Below are 20,008 nucleotides of genomic sequence, written 5' to 3' on the forward strand. Positions count from 1 at the left end.
CATACTATTTTTTTTCTTATTCTATTTATTTAATTGCATAGGTTGTATAACAATACCTGTGTCTCACTTTTCATATGTGATTAACTAATAATTAATATCTATCTATCTATCTGCTTTATCTATGTGCTTATATACTATTGCACGTAGTTTTATTGCCGATTCATAACATATTGCTGCGTACTGGGTATTTTATAATAGAATTTAGTCGTCATCGTAAACTTTGCACCTAAATGCGCATTGCACGGTCCATAAACGCTGTCACATCTGCAACATGTCAGTGATTTTGTGGTAAATCTTCCCATCTAAATTGCTGTGAATCTTACACTCTAACCCATTTAATCTAACTGTAATATACTGAAATGAATGCAACAGTTTAAACCAGTCAGACAATGGCAGATGACAGCCGTATACGCAGGGTGATTAAAATCTATTACTCCACCAACCTACATCTCTCCATTTTTAGGGCCTAATGAAATGGAATAATGTGTGACTTGCTCCTTTTTGGATAAACGGACAGAGATCATGGCGCCTATAGGGTTACAGGCAAGGTGCCACTGAGCAAAACCGCCCACCAGAAAAAAATAATAATAATGTTTGGCAGATCCTTCCCTCCAACACAGTCACTGCATGTGTTAATAGCAAAGCACTGGCCAACTCTACAATTACAGAACAGTGAGACGATAAAGCCCCTTTTTTCTTGCATTGGCTCTCTCCTTTAATCTTTTGCCCCCTTTATCTCCCTTTCACGTTATACATTAGTGGCTCTATAGTTAGTTATATTTCCCTTTCACTCTGACCCTCGTTCTTTTCCTTCAAGAATGACGTCAGATGTATTCACCCCACTCCCCTCTCATTATATTTTCTTAAAAAAAAAACCTTTAGAGAGGCACCCTGAGACAATTTTGCCTTAAGGGAAAATAGCGACAAGATTAGGGTCTTTTTTTTGCTCTAGTGCTAAGCAGGACTCACTGCTAATCCGAATTGGGCTAATTGACAGACCTCAGAAGCGCCATGTGAACTCTAGTGGGGATAAAACACTAACAAGAATAAAATAAAATCATGCTTTTTTAGTGCGTGTAAAAACGTGCATGGAGATTCAGAAAAAGACCCAGGTTATAAACAGATTATAAATCGTACTAGTTAATGACGTGAAAATATAACAATGGATTAATAACGTATGAAAGAAAAACGATTACCCACCCAGTGCCTTGTTAGTCCTTTGAGTTAAATTACACACAGTTCAGCGGAATTACAGACAAACCCCTCAGAGCTATCACGTTTCTCCACATTAAAACCCTAATCTCTTTTGACTTTGTTTTTAAATACCAGGTGTATTTAAGGGCCTAATTTCAGATGGTCTAATCGTACTGATATAAAATGATTCGAACAGGAATAAAAAGACAAATACACTAAAAATATTTATATAAAATTATTCTCATCATAAACTTTTTGCTTTACTAAAATTAAAAAGTAAAAGTATACTATACAAACAAACACGCTATGCATTAATTTGTCGCACACCCAGAGGAAGAGGCGCAAACTTGATAGTTTAGCTAGAAAACTGCACGTCTTCCTTTCACTGCGATTTACAAACTGTTTGACGGCTTCGTTTGTTTCCTCAGTTTGAACATAAGTGGTGTGAATTCAATTCTTTTCATTCGCTTTACCTACGATTATCGATGACATCCAGTACTTAGGTTTATAGGTTTATCATCTAAAGTCCTGTCGAGAGCAGCATAAACAGCCGCAACTTCAATTTGAACTCCAAACGTCCTAACAGCCCCCCTTTCCCCCACTTCTCCTAAAGTACCACACTGGGCTGCATTGCTCCCTCCCTCTTTCATGACTCCATTTCACATTCCCTCGACCCCGGATTCCCTTTCCACTCAGACTCGCCAAACACAGGCTTTGGGGTGTACCAAGGTGTTCACTAACGTCCAGTGTCCGGCCACGCTAGAGTTATTTAGCCACTATTGAAACCGGCTTCTTTATTTGTCTGTAGAGATAATAACACTAATCGTCTTTTAAAAATTGTTAATATTGTGGATTTTGTCTAGGTATCATTTTGCTGCACATTAAGATGTTAAATAAAAGCACACATTTTTGCAGCTTTACAAATAGATGCCATAAAGTGTAAATATTTTCTTTTTGTCTATTTTAGATATTAAAAAGTTTGATCACGTTCAACAGAATTTAGATCAGGAGCTGTCATATACAATCCGAGAAAAATGTTCCTGACAGTACAAAAATTCTGTTTCATGGTAGATGGTCCCTGTAGATGAGGTCTGGTATAGACACTATTTAAAAAATACAATAGTTCCTGAATGCCAAACTGTATAACCAATACAAAGTGCAAACAGTACATATACTTGGAACAGTGGAGATGAGAAGTTTCAACAAGCATCGTGAATTGTTATTTGAATCTTCATTGATCTGATACTTCAGATGAAATAGTCACGTTTGGCTATTTTGCCTATATAGCAAATAAAAAATGTTTAATGCCAGAACTTTAAAACGTTTCCTAGACCCCCCATTAAAAACCTGAAAAATGAAGAAAAGGCAACTATGTTAAGTCTTTTCCTTTGATTGTATTTGATTATTGGGAGTTGAGTTTTCCATTGTATAATAAAGAAAACATGAAATAATTGGTCAAGTTCGTGGCTTAAAACGTTTTCTGTTTAAAGCTCTGGCATTACAAAACAGAAAACAAAAATAAAAGTATTTTTGTTAAGACATTAAACAAGAAAAAAAGATTCAAGTTAATAACTTTAGCTAACAATAAACTATAAGAAGCTCTTCCATTATGAATGTATTTTACTTTTACTGGTATAACAAAGTGGAATTGATGTACTCTCGATGGTCCACGTCACTGACCAATGATAGTACAGCAGTATCTTCTCCTATATGGAGCAGTGTGGTGCACTATAGTGGTATAGTTGGACGCATGTTTGCACATTTCCCACATTTAGCGGAACCCTTTATGTCTGTGGTTTCTATAGCAACATCTCCCGCCGGGCGCCGTCCAATAGGCAGCGCGCAAACTCGGAGCGCAGCGCATTATGGTAGCAGTAGTTGGTGCACCAGGAGAGGGGAGCATTTTGCCATTTGCATGTGTGCTGAGGAGTGATTAGTGAGTTTTGCTCCGCCGGTTTCCCGCTCTGGCACACAAGGGGACACGAGGAAGTGTGTGTGTGCGCATGTGTGTGTGTGTGTGTGTGTGTGTGTGTGTGTGTATGCATGAGAGAGAGTGTGTTTTCCTTTTTGTGCTTGAAGATGATGACAGAGGTCAGGATCCGCTAATGGGGCCACTGAAGAGGAGGCACCGAGCAGAAACATACATTACATACACTAGAGTACCATCAGCATAGGTGCCAGCTCTCTCAGTATCTCTGCATTTATGTATTTTAGTCTCGCTCGGTGCTGCGGAGTTTCAATCCATCACTTCATTTCCTTAAATCTCTCTTTCCTTTCGCAGGGATTTATATTATCTACTCGACACTTGGAAACTATAAAAGAAATAAACTAAACTATTGGAGAAAATCTTTGCCTTCACTGGGCCATCTGCTTGTTTGGAAAGAAGTACAACCGAGTCGCGATCTGCACAAATATCTGAAACATGCCTCAAAAAGGTAAGTTGGAAATTGTATTTTTTTTTACACTTGCTGCCTGAAACTTAATTAACTTGTATACAAAATGATCAGGCGTTTATTATGTGTTAAAGCTGCAATCTGTAACTTTTAGTAAACATTTAAAGAATCAGCAGTTGTCTATTGGTTCACTATGTCACATTAAAACTTCAAAACATGTTGTTTACATGCTGCTGTAAATAATAAAAATCCTAAAGTCTCTTACCGCTGAAGGAAAAGTTGCACTGATGGTACTGATTTAATAAATTAAATGTGTGCATTATTTCTTTTACCAGAATAGCACACAATTAAAACATATAGGTTATATGTCATCACAACTTCACCTTGCTTTACTTGACGCTTGCAAATATCAGATTATTATATGTTCATTACATTTACATTTAGATTACATTTTCCATATCTGTAATTGCACCAAGTTACGCACTGCAGCTTTAAAACAGCCGAACTAACAAACCCTGGTTTAGTTTCTGTTGTCTTGTGTCAAACACGTATCCGTCCCTAAACCGAACATGACAATTTAATAAAATAGACAACAAGTATTAGTACCGACATCCTAAAACAATAACAATTATATTGTGTACATTAGCCTATAAAATGACTGCCTAAGAGATTTATATTATAACTTGGATATTTATTTATTGGCAGTTATTAAGTCGCGCTAGACTTGGCAAAAAATTGGAACTGGATAAACCAGTGAGAGTGCCAGCCTAAATTACACACACTCATAAACCCACATTCATCTACATCATGAACTTCAGAACGTTTTTTTAAACAAGGAGTATATTTTTTAACTCATCAAAACACAAACTATATAGACACCAAGATAAACCAGAGTTGTCGCATTGAAGTCACTTGGTAATTTAAAATGTGAGATGAAATACCTTGTTTATAAAGCATACAGGACACGGTATATATTTTGGTGTTAATTTTGTTTATCAGTAATAATAAAAAACATTCTAAAATTTAGGTACGACAAAAAAGCCAAAAACTTTAGTTTTTTAATGCATTTTAATGTAATAAATGTTATTATAGAAATATAAGCGTTTACATATCCAAAGGTTTTTCTTCCTTTTTTAAAAACAGATTGCATTTGTGCTTGTGAATGAAGCCCTAAAGTAAAGAGCACTGAATGCGTGTTAACTACAGACTTTGCCGTTGCAAATTAAGATGTGTAAAATGCAGATGAGGCCGGGCAGCACTATTAAAACACTAATCATTAAACCAGCGGCACCTAATTACTAAGAGCACAAGGGACAGAAAAAAAACAAAAAACAATACATCACTTCTGTAAAAGGCTGAAAGAAAGTTTAGACTTTCAATGAGCTCGTTAAAGATTTCTAACAATTAAAATGTGTTTTGAATTGGGACACTTAAAACCGATTCAAACGATTCAAGCTGATACCAGACCTAATGCATGATACATTTTCCTATAAAATAAATATGCTTCAAAATTGTGCATATTCATTATAAAACATTAGTGATGGCTGTATACATTTCTGTGTAAATTCCTATTGTAAATACACAGTCCATACACACACCGGCACACGCGGATACACACACACACACACACACACACACACGCAGTCCATCTACTAAAAAAAAAAAGAAAAGAAAAAAGCAAGAAATTCAAAGCTGGGCCGGATTCTTCAATACCCTCCTGTTTCCTTTTGGGTAAATGAAACTGAATGGGCTCTTTTTTAATACAATTGTCTTTTGCCAAATTGAGCTCCCCACTGCGCTGTTGTATATCTTTCCTTTTTTTCCTCCAGTTCCTATAACGACACACACCAGTAACACAATTAGGGTCCAAATACTTATAATAAGAAATTACTTGAGATGGTGTAGCGGTAGAGGGGGATCTTTCAGGACCTTTCTCAGTAATGTTTGTACTTTTATATACAGCCTGTAGTTAAATGAGTGTCTGCTTTTGCTCTTTGTGTTTTGGTGTAAATTATATAGTGAATCAATTATTACTTAAAAACGATACTAATAAGTAAAACTATTAAATAACATATCGTATGCTGTATCTTAATAACGTTACCAAATAATTAATAAATAATTCAGACTGAGTTGACAGAGGACTTGGCAATATTTATAAAGGTTAGTTTATGTCGTTATTTACAATGTAGGCCTGTTGGAAAACCAAAAAATATTTATAGAAGCATGGTCATACAATACGTGGTCACCAAACGTAGACCTGCAATCATATTGCTTTATTGCAATACCTGTCGATAGGATTAAGAAACTCTCATGCGGTCATAAATTGTAGCTTTAATGCATTAAGAAATACTCGTGGCTAGGTGTACTAGGTGATACTAATAAAATGTTTTGCTTTGTCCTATAGGGAATTATTAACTAGTGTGACGCAGATGAGAGTCTATAAATTGTTTTAAGCGGACAGTCAACTGTTTCCAGGCAAGTTTAAATGCTAGATAATTTAAACTGATTATGGAGACAGTAGTGTACTCTCACTTTTTTATTGCACGAATAAGTCACTCTTTTGCACCATCCTGCACAATAATGACCGTAACAGTTTTGCACAAAGTCAAAGCACTGTCCTGTCATTTTGCATTTTAGATATGTGAAACTGTATATAAAAACTGACCAAAGTTGTTGTTTTTTATGACTAATAGAGTACTATAACCGGACCACGTGGGAGTCTGGTGTAGCGTCCATGATGCAAAACAGTAAGTGAAGTTTTATTTCCTCTTTCTTTACTTTGCTGTTTGTGTTTTGACCTAAACGTGGTTGTTTGACGTTAAAGTGATGATGTGTTTTTGTGACAATGCGAAAAAAAATCGTAGATATCCAGATTTAAAGACTTTTGTTTTTGTAATGAATATTAGTCGAGGTGTAGCAACATTTTTGACACCCATATTAAGCAGAGCATACAGTACGGTTAGTACAAATAATTACCTTTTTGTTATTCATCAACGAATATTAAGTTATTTTCTGAAGTAAATCAGCAAAATGTTATAACGTTTTGAAAAATATACTAACAGATGCGGTGCTAACAAACCACATTGAGAAAACAATACTGTGAAGTATCATTAATTTAGAAATAACAATAACAATAATCCAGACATATTTTCTTTCTTAATGCTGGACAAGAGGTGTCTGACATCTGTACAGAAGGTGTGTTGAATGGCATCCTATTATATTTTGTTTTCCGCAATATCTGTACAATCCTAATACAATACCAGAAATATACAGAGAAAAGTAAAACAAATATAGAATTGAAAAATATTGTCTTTCTTTAAGTTTAGCAAAGTGCTTTTTTGGTTTATAATGCATATTTGCATGTATGAATACAACCAACATATCCAGAATGTACTATATGTAATTGCATGTTTGCATATTATTATTATTATTATTATTATTATTATTATTTATTTATTTATTTATTTATTTGCGTCAACAGAAATAGCATTAGGATATCCTAGATAGTCTAAAAGCTTACCAAGCCCTTTAAATAAGTCCTGGGTGTAATACAGAAAATGAACACCATATGTCTTCCTATTAATTTGATTAGAGGTGGAATAGGCTTCGGGGCGCATAATTATTGTCCCCAGGGACTCATAATGATGAAGACCCAACTCTTGAAGAGAAAACTTTAATTTTATTCTCTGATCTGTGTACTTACTCGGTCAGATAGGGGTTTCAGATGGTTTTTTAAAGGCTACAAGGACGTAATCCAAAAGCCAATAAATCTTAATATGTTATCCCGGCTGACCTCTTTGGAAAAGACAAGTGATTGATTTACTCTAATCCTGTAAATTAAGCCCTTTAAATGACATGGTGATAGACTTGCTTCGGTTCTTTTAAAATTTTATAGCGTTTTTATACCACAAATATATCACAAACCTCACAAAAGAAATCATTCGTTTAATTGCGCGTTGTAAATAAGGAAAATAAGCATGTTTAAAGCTGATTGTTAGAATTTTTGGAATGCATTGGTTATTTTGTTTATATTGTGTATATTTCTGCATTCGACTGTATTTACTCATGCATACATTCATTGCGTAAAGCACCCCCCACAAAGTGCAAAATCCAGATTATGTAAGAGCTGTCACTAGAGAAAAAATTAATGCCAGTTAAGAGATGTGCGCATCCCCGAAAAAACGTGCACGCGCAAAGTTTTCCTTAGGCTACCTTAGAATGAAGCCTTGCTAGGAGGCTAAATGAGCGGAGTCCAGTTTAGTCAGGATTATATCCAAAATGCAGACAGAAAGGGTCGGCGTGGGCATTTTTTCCTCTTTTTATCAAGCTACTATTTTGTCGTGACGATGTGATGTTCAAACACAAAGCTTTGTCATGAAGTGACATCTCCTGCCACAAGTGCTCCAAGCTTGATCTTTTTCAATTAGCTTTCCCATGCATGATTCGGGACGACTTATTCCGCCCATTTCCAGAAATTAAGCTCAAACTTGACGTGCAGCTTAGCTTAGCTTTATTTTAAAGACAAAATGTCAGGCAGGCTCATCATATTTGTTTCTCCCCCCTCGTCTAAATTTGGAGCTTATTTATTGCTAAGGAGCTTGTGCTCTTGGACTCAATTTAACTGGAGGCTTCGCAGAAGAAGGGAAGGCTGCTAAGAAGTTAAGAACTAAGGGAAAGCCACTGTACAGCAAGACTTATTTTACATATTTTCGTTCAGGTTTGGTGCATTTTAAGTTTGTTCCGCATGTTTGTTATGTTAATACCAGCTTGAAGTGATTGGTTACAGTACGGCGGTGTCTGTGAATTGAACGTGTTGGATTGCGATGCCAGGTTGTTGTGCGTGTATTAAGTCAGAGGCTTTAAACTGGGCATCGTTTAAGTCGAATTATTGTCTAATCGCGACGTTATTAATGGCATTACGACATCTGATCCGTTTTAAGGCTTTGCAAAGATGCGCAAATCTCTGAAGCATGTGCTGTTTTATTACACAGGACTGCATTAGATGCACATCTGGGAAACAGGTCTGAAAACATTTTAAAGCAGCAGCTGACATGTGTAAAACTTCCCTTATAGTCAAAAAATAGACTGTAATCAATAATTATGCAAATCGATGTTTTAATAATAATAATAATAATAATAATAATAATAATAATAATAATGAAAGCAATAACCCTGCAACGTTTTTATTTTTAGCATACATATCACACAGAAGAAAACAATAAAACAAATGTAAATGCGTGTTCAGGATGCATTGTAAATCATGCAATATATATATTTTTGCACAGATAAAACAGTCTGATGTTGTTGTTTCTCTTCAGGTCACAGCGGGGTGAACCAGCTCGGCGGAGTGTTTGTGAACGGCAGACCGCTACCCGACTCCACGAGACAGAAAATAGTGGAGCTCGCGCACAGCGGCGCGCGCCCCTGCGACATATCCCGGATCCTGCAGGTGAGCTGATGGGATCAAGTGCATAAATGCGCACTTTTTTTTGCGCAAGTACACGAAAATCGCAATTAATTAAAGTGTTCTTGGGTTTTAAAATTTTGTTTTGAGGGATTAGTTAAATTTAAATAAGAAGACTGACGGACAACAGATTTTCTGCATAAAGTGGCTTTCTTGATTTATTTCCACTTTATTTTTGTTCATTCGTTTTTTTTTTGTTTTTTTTTGCCACACGTGTTTTAATGTAAGCAATTGTATTTAATGCTCTGTCAAAACCCACCCAGTAATGGTCACTAAGTGGAACCACTATAAAATAATAGTTTTTCAGCATCCCAAACTGGTTATCTCTAAAATTATTAGATTAATTCATTCTATATAAATAGTTTTTTTAACTGTAAATAACTGTAAATTAAAGTATTACATAAAATACTTCTATATTTTATTAATAAGTAAATTTCGTACACGATTGTTTCCAGTACATTCAATCCACGCATTTACCATATGCACCATATTAACTTATTATTTAAATAAACAGAATACAGTAAAGTCTACCAGAAATGGTATATAAATTATAAATAGTCAACTTCAAAAATAGTCGACTTGGTTGTCCATAGCAGGCTACGAAAAAAAAAAAAAGCTATTAAAACTGCGTAGTTTCTTGAACCACTGAAGGTATATTTCTTGTGTTATAGACCCATGCTGATGCAAAAGTCCAAGTGCTGGACAATGAAAACGTAAGCTTATTAATGGACTCATGCACGTAACATTTCACACCTTTTTTAAATAATGTGTGTGATTTGTGTCTCTTGTTTTCTGTCCAGGTCTCTAACGGCTGCGTGAGTAAGATTTTGGGCAGATACTACGAAACCGGCTCGATCCGACCCCGCGCAATCGGCGGCAGTAAACCGCGAGTAGCCACACCTGAAGTGGTCGGCAAGATCGCCCAGTTTAAGAGGGAGTGCCCGTCCATTTTTGCCTGGGAAATCCGGGACAGACTGCTTTCGGAGGGCACCTGCACGAACGACAACATACCAAGCGTGAGTGTCATGAATGCCAAATGAGACACCCTGACTGGGGCAGAGCTTTGTGAATTGCACACCTGTGTATATGCTGAATGCTGAATATACTTACTTGACCTTGAAACTGCGATTCTAATGTATGGCTTATTCCTAAAATTCAGTTCACAAATCATTGTGTTATTTACAGTCTTTATTGAAATGCATGCAGATAATATATGTAAGCAGATAACATCTGTATATGACCAGGACTGAATGTGATATTTACAAATAATCTGGATGAAGGTCTAGGATCAGGTTTCACCTGCTGTATTTTCAAAAACACACTGAAGACAAATCACTTAAGCCTTACAATTATTAAGCTAATTTAAAATCAGCCACCACAAGGTGTTTGAAATCATGTTTAAACCATGACATATTTTAATTTAAAAATAACTATTTGATTGTAAAGATAAATCGTTTCCTCCTGGAATGCTTAGCAAGTGTAACACGCCATTAAATGCCTTGACTTGCTTTAAAAATGACATACGTAACTAATAAAATTAGCCTGATGATAATCAGCTCTCACATATTTGACAGATCCCGGCTTAATATGCTATACTGAAATCAATTTATTAAGCAATTTACGAGGTTGTCTATTTGTCCTGTTAGTTTTATTGCCCAGAACGTTTTTTTTAACCAATTCCTAACCGATTAGGAATGTGTGAAAAACAAATTAAAATGTGGTATTTTTTTTAGGCAAAATGTGGTATTTTTTCTGGTGTTCTGTGGCATCTGAACCTTTGGAAGAACATTCAGAAATGTGACGTTTAGCAGTTATGACTAAATACAATTCTAGCAATTGAGGATTAAGGGTTTTGCTCAGGGGCCCAACAGTGGCCACTTGGCAGTGATGAGACTTGAACCGGCAACCTTCTGATCACTATTGCAAAGCTTTAACTATTGAGCTACCACTGCTCATGTGGGATTATGGTGGGAATAGAAATTATATAAGGTTCATGAAACTAATGGTCTGCGACTTGGTCTAAACTTGGTTAGAACACTTACTATGCTATTAATTGCACTGACATACCACATAACATATTATTCTGACATCACTTACTAGTGACTTTAACGCTGAACTTCAAGCGTTTAACAGCCATATCACGTTGAAATACCATAGTAATATCATATCGAAATATGTAATATAAATAAGGTAATATAAATAGTATGTAGCTTACTATTGCGTGCTATAAACCATGGTATCAACGCTGAGTTGTTGCCATAATTTATTGTAGTAAATCTGTGGTAATTCATGGTTACATCTGTTATATAAACTACAAAAAAACATAAATCATACAAACACCACTAATAAGTTAATAATTTTGGCAATAGGCTAATAATTTGGCCTATAAAGACATGGCTTTCGTACTTTCAAAGTCACCGTTCCATACTAGTAATCTTAAACAGTTTAACAACCATATCATGTTTACCTAGTTAAACTTGATCGAGTTTTTCTATTAAATAATGAAACCAATGTCAATATGTTTAAAAATGCAGAGATAATCGACAACATTTACAATTATATTTCTTTTCTTTAATTTAAACGCTGATGACAACTCAAATGAAGTCGTGGTTTAATTTTAAAATAAAAATACACTATACCACAAACAATCCAGTTAACCGTTAAAAACGACATACGTTATTTTACCGTTATTTTACGTCAAATTTAAATTTAAATTCAAATGTAAAGACGCTCGCGTGAGGTTGTTTGAAGTTCCACAGCACGCGCATCTGTAAGGCTCAAACCTCTCACTACTGCACCACGCTAAATCAGGTGTGAATTATTAGCACTATAAGCTACATATTATATGTTCAGTTGGGAGCAATTTGACATTAAGCCTAAAACCAAAGTCCTTTGTGTAATATCGGACAGAAATGGCCAACATAATGCCATCCTAATTTTAATTAAATGTGCCCCATCTTTGGGGTTTGCGTCTTTCAGGTGTCGTCCATAAACCGAGTGCTGCGCAACCTGGCTAGCGAGAAGCAACAGATGGGCGCAGATGGCATGTATGAAAAGCTGAGGATGCTGAACGGACAGACAGGAGCGTGGGGGACCCGACCAGGCTGGTACCCTGGATCATCGGTGCCGGGACAGCCGAACCAAGGTAGGACGACCTGCATTTTTTGTTTTTCATTTTTTGTAACTATGTAGAGATTTCTGCATTTCTGCATTAAAACCACAGTGTTACAACAACAACAACAATAATATTAAAATGTATTAAAATAGCTCAATTGTACTGATAAAGGTACACAAACATGGTGACATTTAAGGACATTTCTACCCTAAAACCTTTATTATTATTATTATTATTATTATTATTACTTTTTATAAGAAAACTACTTTAGTATACAATATCTACTTTAAACCCACTGTATAGTACAATTTTAAACAAATAATAATAATAATAATAATTTAAGGATATTGCATTATATTATAATATTAAATGTCCAATTATTATCAAGTTCAAAAGTACACTACATGAATTTCTCCAGAGTAAATAAAATAATAATAAGGTACAAGAGATATTCCTTACAAATGATCATTTCAAACAAGCATTTGCAACTAAAATTGCTTCATGTATACATAATTCTGAAAGCATTCTATTTATTATTTTAATTATGTATATAAGATTTGGATTCAGTTTTTTCTCAACCTCTTTTTTAGCCTAGTGCCATATTGAGGTATAACCTAAACTACTGGTTCTTATCTGGTGAATAACAATCCAAAAGTAGGTCAGAAGTGGGCACAGAGAGGGTTTGGGATATCAGTCTGTGACTAATAATTTAAAGACCTGAAAGCCATTTTTGATACACAAAATACTACAAATGCATTTTGATGATGAGCTTTCATAACATTTATGAGCACAAGGGTAAAATGATTTTAAGGTACAATCAGCTGCCTGTTACTAAAACACATGATAATATACTTGAATTGCTTTGTATTTGTCTCAGATCACACCCAATATCTATGCATTTACTCACATGTTCCTCTCAACCTATATGGGGCAAAGAGGTAAAAACACATAACACTGGATAATCTGTACAAAAGAGGGATGTTTTCTGTCACGCACATGAATGTGTTATGGGAACAGCGCTGTCTCTGTGTGTAATGGGTCATTAGAGGACGTTTTGTATCTCATTAAAGGCGACATGAATGAGCGTCTAGCCAGAGAGAGGCAGCTGTAGAAAATGTTCCTGCAGGCCCGGATGCCAAAGTAGCACCTTTTACCAATTAGACATGTCACTTTTGAAAGCAGTACATAGTGTGGGATGGAAATTACCAACTACAACTATTTGATTTTATAACATCTGCCTATATTACATTAATGACTGACTCACGATGGTGGTCAGTGGATAGCACTGTACCAGGCCTACAAATCCCAAAGCACTTTGACTGAAACTTTGAAATACTGGATTTACCATGTACTTAAATAATTTTTTTAAAGGATATGTTTATAAGTCTGTTCTTGAGCTGTGAATTAACGTAGTGTGGTCTGTTTCTGACATTTTATACAGAATTCATCAGATTTCATTAGCTTTCATCTTGTAGAGTATTAATTAGTATGAAATAATTTTTGTATATATGTTGTTGTAAAAACAGCCACCTAATAAATTTATAATGTTACCATAGGACTATTTCGACCTAACCTGCAAATACCAGATAGCCATTATAAATTATTAATAAATGCCATGTGCAATATACACACCAAAATGGATCAAGCCAAAAGATTTTTTGTTAAAAAACTGAAGTAAAAACTAAAACATATAGCATATGTACATTATATAGAGTTAATTTTAGACTATTAAATTAACAGACATTACACTGCTGAAAATTGGTGACACTGTTAACGATCAAGCAAGCTTAACATTGCCATGGGTTTCAGCTGAGTATTAGGGTGATGATAATGGAGTTTTTTCTTGTGCTGATCTTATAAATTATTTCACTTTAAGCTTCAAGGATCTTTATATTATATTTTATTTTACTACATTACACTAACACTACATGTTCACTTATTTTCTATTGACACTGCATATTTAAATTCCCAGCACAGGAGATGGTTTTACTAATATAATAAAATTATTTTTATTTCCAAGACATGCACCTCCTAGTCTGAGTTGCTATGTTAGTTTTTGAGACTTGGCTTCTTTATTACTTGATGAAGGAACAATTATATCACCTGTCCGGTTTTCTCTTTTTTAAGAAATTAGCTTAAGTTTGTGCCGTTATTAAGCATGTCATCTAAGTACAGTTTTGGCACTGGAATTTCATTTTTAATTAGTGACATTTCTTTAACTTAATGCTATCAAGAAAGCATAGTTCTAACTAGTCGAGGCTTTTTGAAAGTTCAGCCTGGCTTAATATACGCCACTACCACCCACAAGCCTTCTGTTGTAGGTATGCTCTCAACACTGCTGATCAAGCTCATCAACCAAATTTTAACTGTGCAGGATGATGGGAGTCTTTTCTGGAAATCATTATTTGACTCAATAAACATGAACCAATACTGTGGTTAAAGTTGCTTTACTTTTTTTTTGTAGCAAATTTTCAGTTAATGAGAAATGGGAATAAAAAGGACAGATTTGCTTAACTACCCCTATTTTTTATAAACCCATTCAAAAGAGGTGCAGGCAAAAGTAAGACCAACACATTGCCAAGCTAATAAATATCTATAACTCGATACATTTAAAAACAGATAAAACAGACAAAAGTTTTAATGTACGTACTTACAATTCAGCAGTAAGGTGCTACAACCTAAAGACTACACTCTAATGAATCCATTTATGCTCAGAAAAATGTATTAGGACTTGATATTATGTTCATATTGATATTATTTTTTATTATTATTCAGCCCCTATCAAGTTGATGAATTTTGTTTTGTTTACAGCAACTTTAAATAAAATTAATAAAAAATACATTAAATACTTTAAAGCTTTAGTTTGTGTTAAAGTTGAGCACAATCCTAGAATCCTATTAAAACCTAACATTATTGATAATATGGCTTAATGTTTTGTTGACTGTTAGTAGCAAAACAGACCTCCTATCGAACTTTACTATTGGCCTTAAAGAAAGTTCAAGTGGCTGATCATTTCTTGTTTTCCTTTTTTGTATAAATGTCAAGGCTGGTTTGGTTCAGTGCACCAAACTTGTCCAATTCACTCCTGACCTTTAGCAAACCTGAGCCATCATTGCATAACGTAACGCTTTTAATTGAGCGCAGCGAGGTTACATTAGTTTCCAAACAGCGCAGCAGGTTAAAGCATATCGACTCACAGTCGGCTCCCCTGTCCCCCCTTTTTCTCTTTTTGCTAACACACTCTGCATCATTGAGCTGCTTCCTTCATGGTGGGCCCCCGGTGCTTTCTCTCCCACTGCCTATAGAAGCGCATAAATCCTATGCGAGGCTGAACGGGGCGGCCTCGGGGACAGTGATTAATGATGCTCGTGCATAAAGGTTAACACACCGAGCTGAAAGGGGTCTGTTGACTGAAATCCTCTTGCTACAATGAAAGAGGGGGGTGCTTCGAGAGAATCCTTTTGTTGCCTTCTTTCAATTGTTGCCCCCTTCAAAATTCCAAGCACGAAGAAAGTTTGCAATCCAGAGAGCGCATTTAACACTCTCTAAACTCTTTTGGGGCATTGTGTTGCACTGAAAGCATGCCCTTCCATTCAAGAAGTGGTGGTTATACCTCAATGGGCCTTCCAAACGTCCATATGGTATGGAGCCATAATTGGAGAAACTTGCTGGTTGAAATAGGGTAAAGTTTAAAGTATTAAAACTTTTCTTTTCTGAAAGAACAATGTTTTGTAAATTAACCACCCCCTATTGCTTTCCCAAGAGTTTTAGACAGGGCTGAACAGCCTAAAAGATCTGGTGCTAAAATATCCATTGGGTTTTGTTTTAAAGTGAGAAACAAGTTGCAAATTATTTTATTAACATACAATGTATTATATACAAACTATTTGGACTCTAAATGAATAAATATGAAATAAATCTAAATGTATTTAACTTATTGATTTTAAAGCTTGTGCCTTATTTGTATTTTTGACAGAAGGCTGTCCGCAGTCAGATGGAGGCGGTGAGAACACAAACTCAGTAAGCTCAAACGGGGAAGATTCAGATGAGGCCCAGATGAGACTTCAGTTAAAAAGAAAACTGCAAAGAAATCGTACATCTTTTACCCAAGAGCAGATCGAAGCACTTGAGAAAGGTATGCATACATTGATGGCACCATGGTATTTTTATGTTAAATAGAATCCACACATACATTTTGTTGGTAATTAATTAATAATACATTTTACTTGTGTTATAGAGTTTGAAAGGACGCACTATCCAGACGTTTTTGCACGAGAGAGACTTGCTGCAAAAATCGACCTACCGGAGGCCAGAATCCAGGTAGTCTATCATTAAACTTAATAAAAACTCCTTATAACTTCTAATAAAAAGTGCAACAATGCCAACTTATAGCTAATAATCCTTATGAACTAACAACAACTAATAACCATTACTTTTCCAGGTGTGGTTCTCAAATCGAAGAGCAAAGTGGAGGCGGGAGGAAAAGCTGAGGAATCAGAGAAGACAAGCTAATAACTCCTCCAGTCACATACCTATCAGTAGCAGCTTCAGCACAAGTGTATATCAGCCAATCCCTCAGCCCACAACGCCAGGTAAATCAAGACCCAGCCCATATAAATACAAACTGAGTAAAATCATATTAAATCCAATGCTTGCTTAAACATACTCTTTTGTGATTTTTTTACACAGTGTCTTTTACATCAGGCTCCATGCTCGGACGGCCAGACACAGTGCTTACCAACACATACAGTGCCCTGCCACCCATGCCAAGCTTTACAATGGCCAATAATCTGCCTATGCAAGTAAGTCTAACTCTGTTTTGCATTTCATAACGTTATGTGTAATGTTAAATAGTCAAATTGCAGTGATCTCCCTAAACTGCATTCTTATGCAACCTCAGTTTCATTCTATGTCTATTTGTGGTTGATGAATTGACGCGTAAGTGTTGCTGACACATCAGCCACCTCACACCCTCTCTCTCTCTCTACTCCTCCCTTCTCTCCAGGCAAGCCAGACCTCATCCTACTCCTGCATGTTGCCCACCAGTCCTTCGATAAATGGGCGGAGCTACGATGCCTACACACCCCCTCACATGCAAGCACACATGAACAGCCAATCAATGGCAACTTCGGGCACAACCTCGACGGGTAAGTCTTTTATCCTTCTACTGAGAGAGTGAAAAATGTCATTTCAAATAGAGTGTGCAGCTAACAAACACAAGTACAATTTTTATTCCTTAAAACATTTCATTGACTGTAAGCATTGTAAATAATATGGTGTAACACCCTAAATGACTCAACAGAAGATGTTAAACTGTTACTATTAATGGTTGGGAGTGTTTAGGCAATGCCATTTGAAATAAATGGTAAGCTTTACACATGACTGGGTAATATGGCCAAAATGTCACTCACCTCACTCACTTTCTTAACCACTTATCCAATTTGGGTCACGGGTGGGGGGGTGGGTGGGGGGGGGGGGGGGGGGGGGGGGGTGAACATGCAAACTCAGCACAGAAAGGCCCCGGGCTGCCCCACCTGGTGATCGAACCCAGGACCTGCGGGCTGTGAGGCGACAGTGCTACGCACCGAGCCACCTTGCCACCCCATGGCCAAAATGTCATAATACATAATTCATTGTGTATAAAAGTTTTTTTAATGTTTTATCTACTAGGTAATGTGCAATATATAACATATAACAGAGATTCATACTGACTAAGTTAACATCAGGTGTTCTGTTCTTTTTATATGAAAACAGTTAACAGAAAGGGGTTTGGAGCATTTATCATATCAATAAATTAAGCCAGTTTAACAATTTACCATAATATATAATGGCTTACAATGTATTTCTTGTTAAGGTTTTCTAAATTTCCAGCTAACCAACTGCTGATATTAAAACACTTGTTTAAACAATACATTAAAATAGATTTTAAACACTTTGTTATTGCCCTACTGTAAGTCACCCTGGAAAGAGTAAAATATATGTTTAAAGTCACAGGTATTTTGCTAAATATAAGATCTACAATCAATAAAAGTTAAATAAAATGATGCAGATTGAAAAATAAATACTTTGTTACATCATGAATGCAAGCCTTAGTTGTTTCAGTCACATTGTACACTGTACACTTCAATAGCATAACTCATTGTCTCCGTCATGCTGTTGGTGCTGCAGGTCTAATCTCGCCCGGAGTGTCTGTACCGGTACAAGTGCCAGGCGGCGAACCTGACATGTCCCAATACTGGCCGAGGCTACAGTGAGAGGAGCTGAGGAGTGCAGAGAAACAGACGTGACCTCCTGTCCTCTCTCAGCTGCAAGGCGAAGCAGTTCAGCAGTATTTCACTACACAACAGAGAAGTGACTCTAAAAGGACCTGTGTTCTTTTGTATGGAGGATAGTGCCACTTCTCTAGCGTTCTCCGGACACAAAGACTCAAAGCATCAATGGAGAACAGACTCTGTGTAAAGTGCCCTGTGTTATATCGTAAAAAAGATGGAACAAAAATCTCTTTTCAGTTTCCAGTAATTTTGATGTGTTTGTAAATGAGCAATTGTATAACATAAAAAGAAATGAAGAGCAGTGGATGGACTGTCAATCTGAGTTGGTATTGCATCTGTGGAAGGAATGACATTCACGCCAGCATTTCTGCCATGCTTCTTTTGTTCCATTATTGGTTTAAATCAAGGACTTCTGACTGTCTTTGTAATGATTGTGGACCTGTAGTAACAACAGTTTTGTTCCAAGGCAACCGTGACTGCACAAAGTTTACAAGAAGCCAATTTATTTGTTTGTTTCCAAAGCTTGCTGGCAGAAAAAAGTATATGTGGAACGCTTTGAATGCTGAAAAAGAAAAAAACAAACAAAAAAACTTTTGGTAACTTTTGGTTAAACAGTAGATTGTGTCTTGGATATAATTCAATTTTTGTTTATGTTGAAATGTAAGTATTTGTCTTCCCTAGAGGTCTCCCAGAACAATTTCTATAATAAAATAAATTTCATTTATAATTATCGGAATATTCTGTATATAAAGTATCTTTTAATATACCCACCTCCTTGTTTCTACAATCACTGTGCATTTTATTAGCTCCATTTATCATATAGAAGCACTTTGTAGTTCTACAACTACTGACTGTAGTCCATCTGTTTCCCTGCATGCTTTTTTTTAGCCTGCTTCTTACCCAGTTCTTCAATGGTCAGGACCACCACAGTACCACCACAGAGCAGGTATTATTTAGGTGGTGGGTCATTCTCAGCACTGCAGTGACACTGACATGGTGGTGGTGTGTTAGTGTGTGTTTTGCTGGTATGAGTGGATCAGTCACAGCAACACTGCTGGAGTTTTTAAATACCATCTCCACTCACTGTCCACTCTATTAGACACTCCTACCTAGCTGGTCCACCTTGTAAATGTAAAGTCTGTTTGAGTTGGTCATCTTTGAGATCTTCTTCAATGGTCACAGGACGCTGCCCACAGGGTGCTGTTGGCTGGATATTTTTGGTTGGTGGACTATTCTCAGTCCAGCAGTGACAGTGAGGTATTTAAAAACTCCAGCAGCGCTGCTGTGTCATCCACTCATAACAGCACACACTATCACACCACCACCCAAATAATACCCACTCTGTGGTGGTCCTGGGATAGTCCTGACCATTGAAGAACAGCATGAAAGGGGGCTTACGAAGCATGCAGAGAAAAAGATGGACTACAGTCAGTAATTGTAAAACTACAAAGTGCTTCTATATGGTAACTGGAACTGATAAAATGGACAGTGAGTGTGGAAACAAGAAGGTGGTTTTAATGTTATGGCTGATCAGTGTATGTCTGTGTGGGTTTTCTCTGGGTAAACTGGT

At 36.3% G+C, this 20,008-nt stretch overlaps 1 protein-coding gene across 2 annotated transcripts; it reads left to right on the forward strand.

Moving 5' to 3' along the window:
* Positions 1–3,282: 3,282 nt before the first annotated feature.
* On the forward strand, positions 3,283–19,127 carry pax6a (paired box 6a). Of its 2 annotated transcripts, XM_063000136.1 has the most exons (14): positions 3,283–3,368; positions 3,476–3,629; positions 6,281–6,334; positions 6,753–6,782; positions 8,906–9,036; positions 9,723–9,764; positions 9,852–10,067; positions 12,031–12,196; positions 16,143–16,301; positions 16,404–16,486; positions 16,608–16,758; positions 16,856–16,968; positions 17,172–17,313; positions 18,335–19,127. In XM_063000136.1, the coding sequence occupies exons 2-14, from the start codon at positions 3,617–3,619 to the stop codon at positions 18,418–18,420; spliced, it is 1,386 nt and encodes a 461-aa protein (XP_062856206.1). In that variant the 5' UTR covers positions 3,283–3,368; positions 3,476–3,616; the 3' UTR covers positions 18,421–19,127. The 2 variants fall into 2 exon arrangements, with proteins under 2 accessions (XP_062856206.1, XP_062856207.1); XM_063000137.1 differs by lacking the exons at positions 3,283–3,368; positions 3,476–3,629; positions 6,753–6,782; positions 9,723–9,764 and having other exon boundaries at positions 6,325–6,334.
* Positions 19,128–20,008: the final 881 nt, after the last annotated feature.

Source organism: Trichomycterus rosablanca, chromosome 8, assembly GCF_030014385.1.
Source record: "Trichomycterus rosablanca isolate fTriRos1 chromosome 8, fTriRos1.hap1, whole genome shotgun sequence".
Lineage (NCBI taxonomy): Eukaryota > Metazoa > Chordata > Actinopteri > Siluriformes > Trichomycteridae > Trichomycterus > Trichomycterus rosablanca.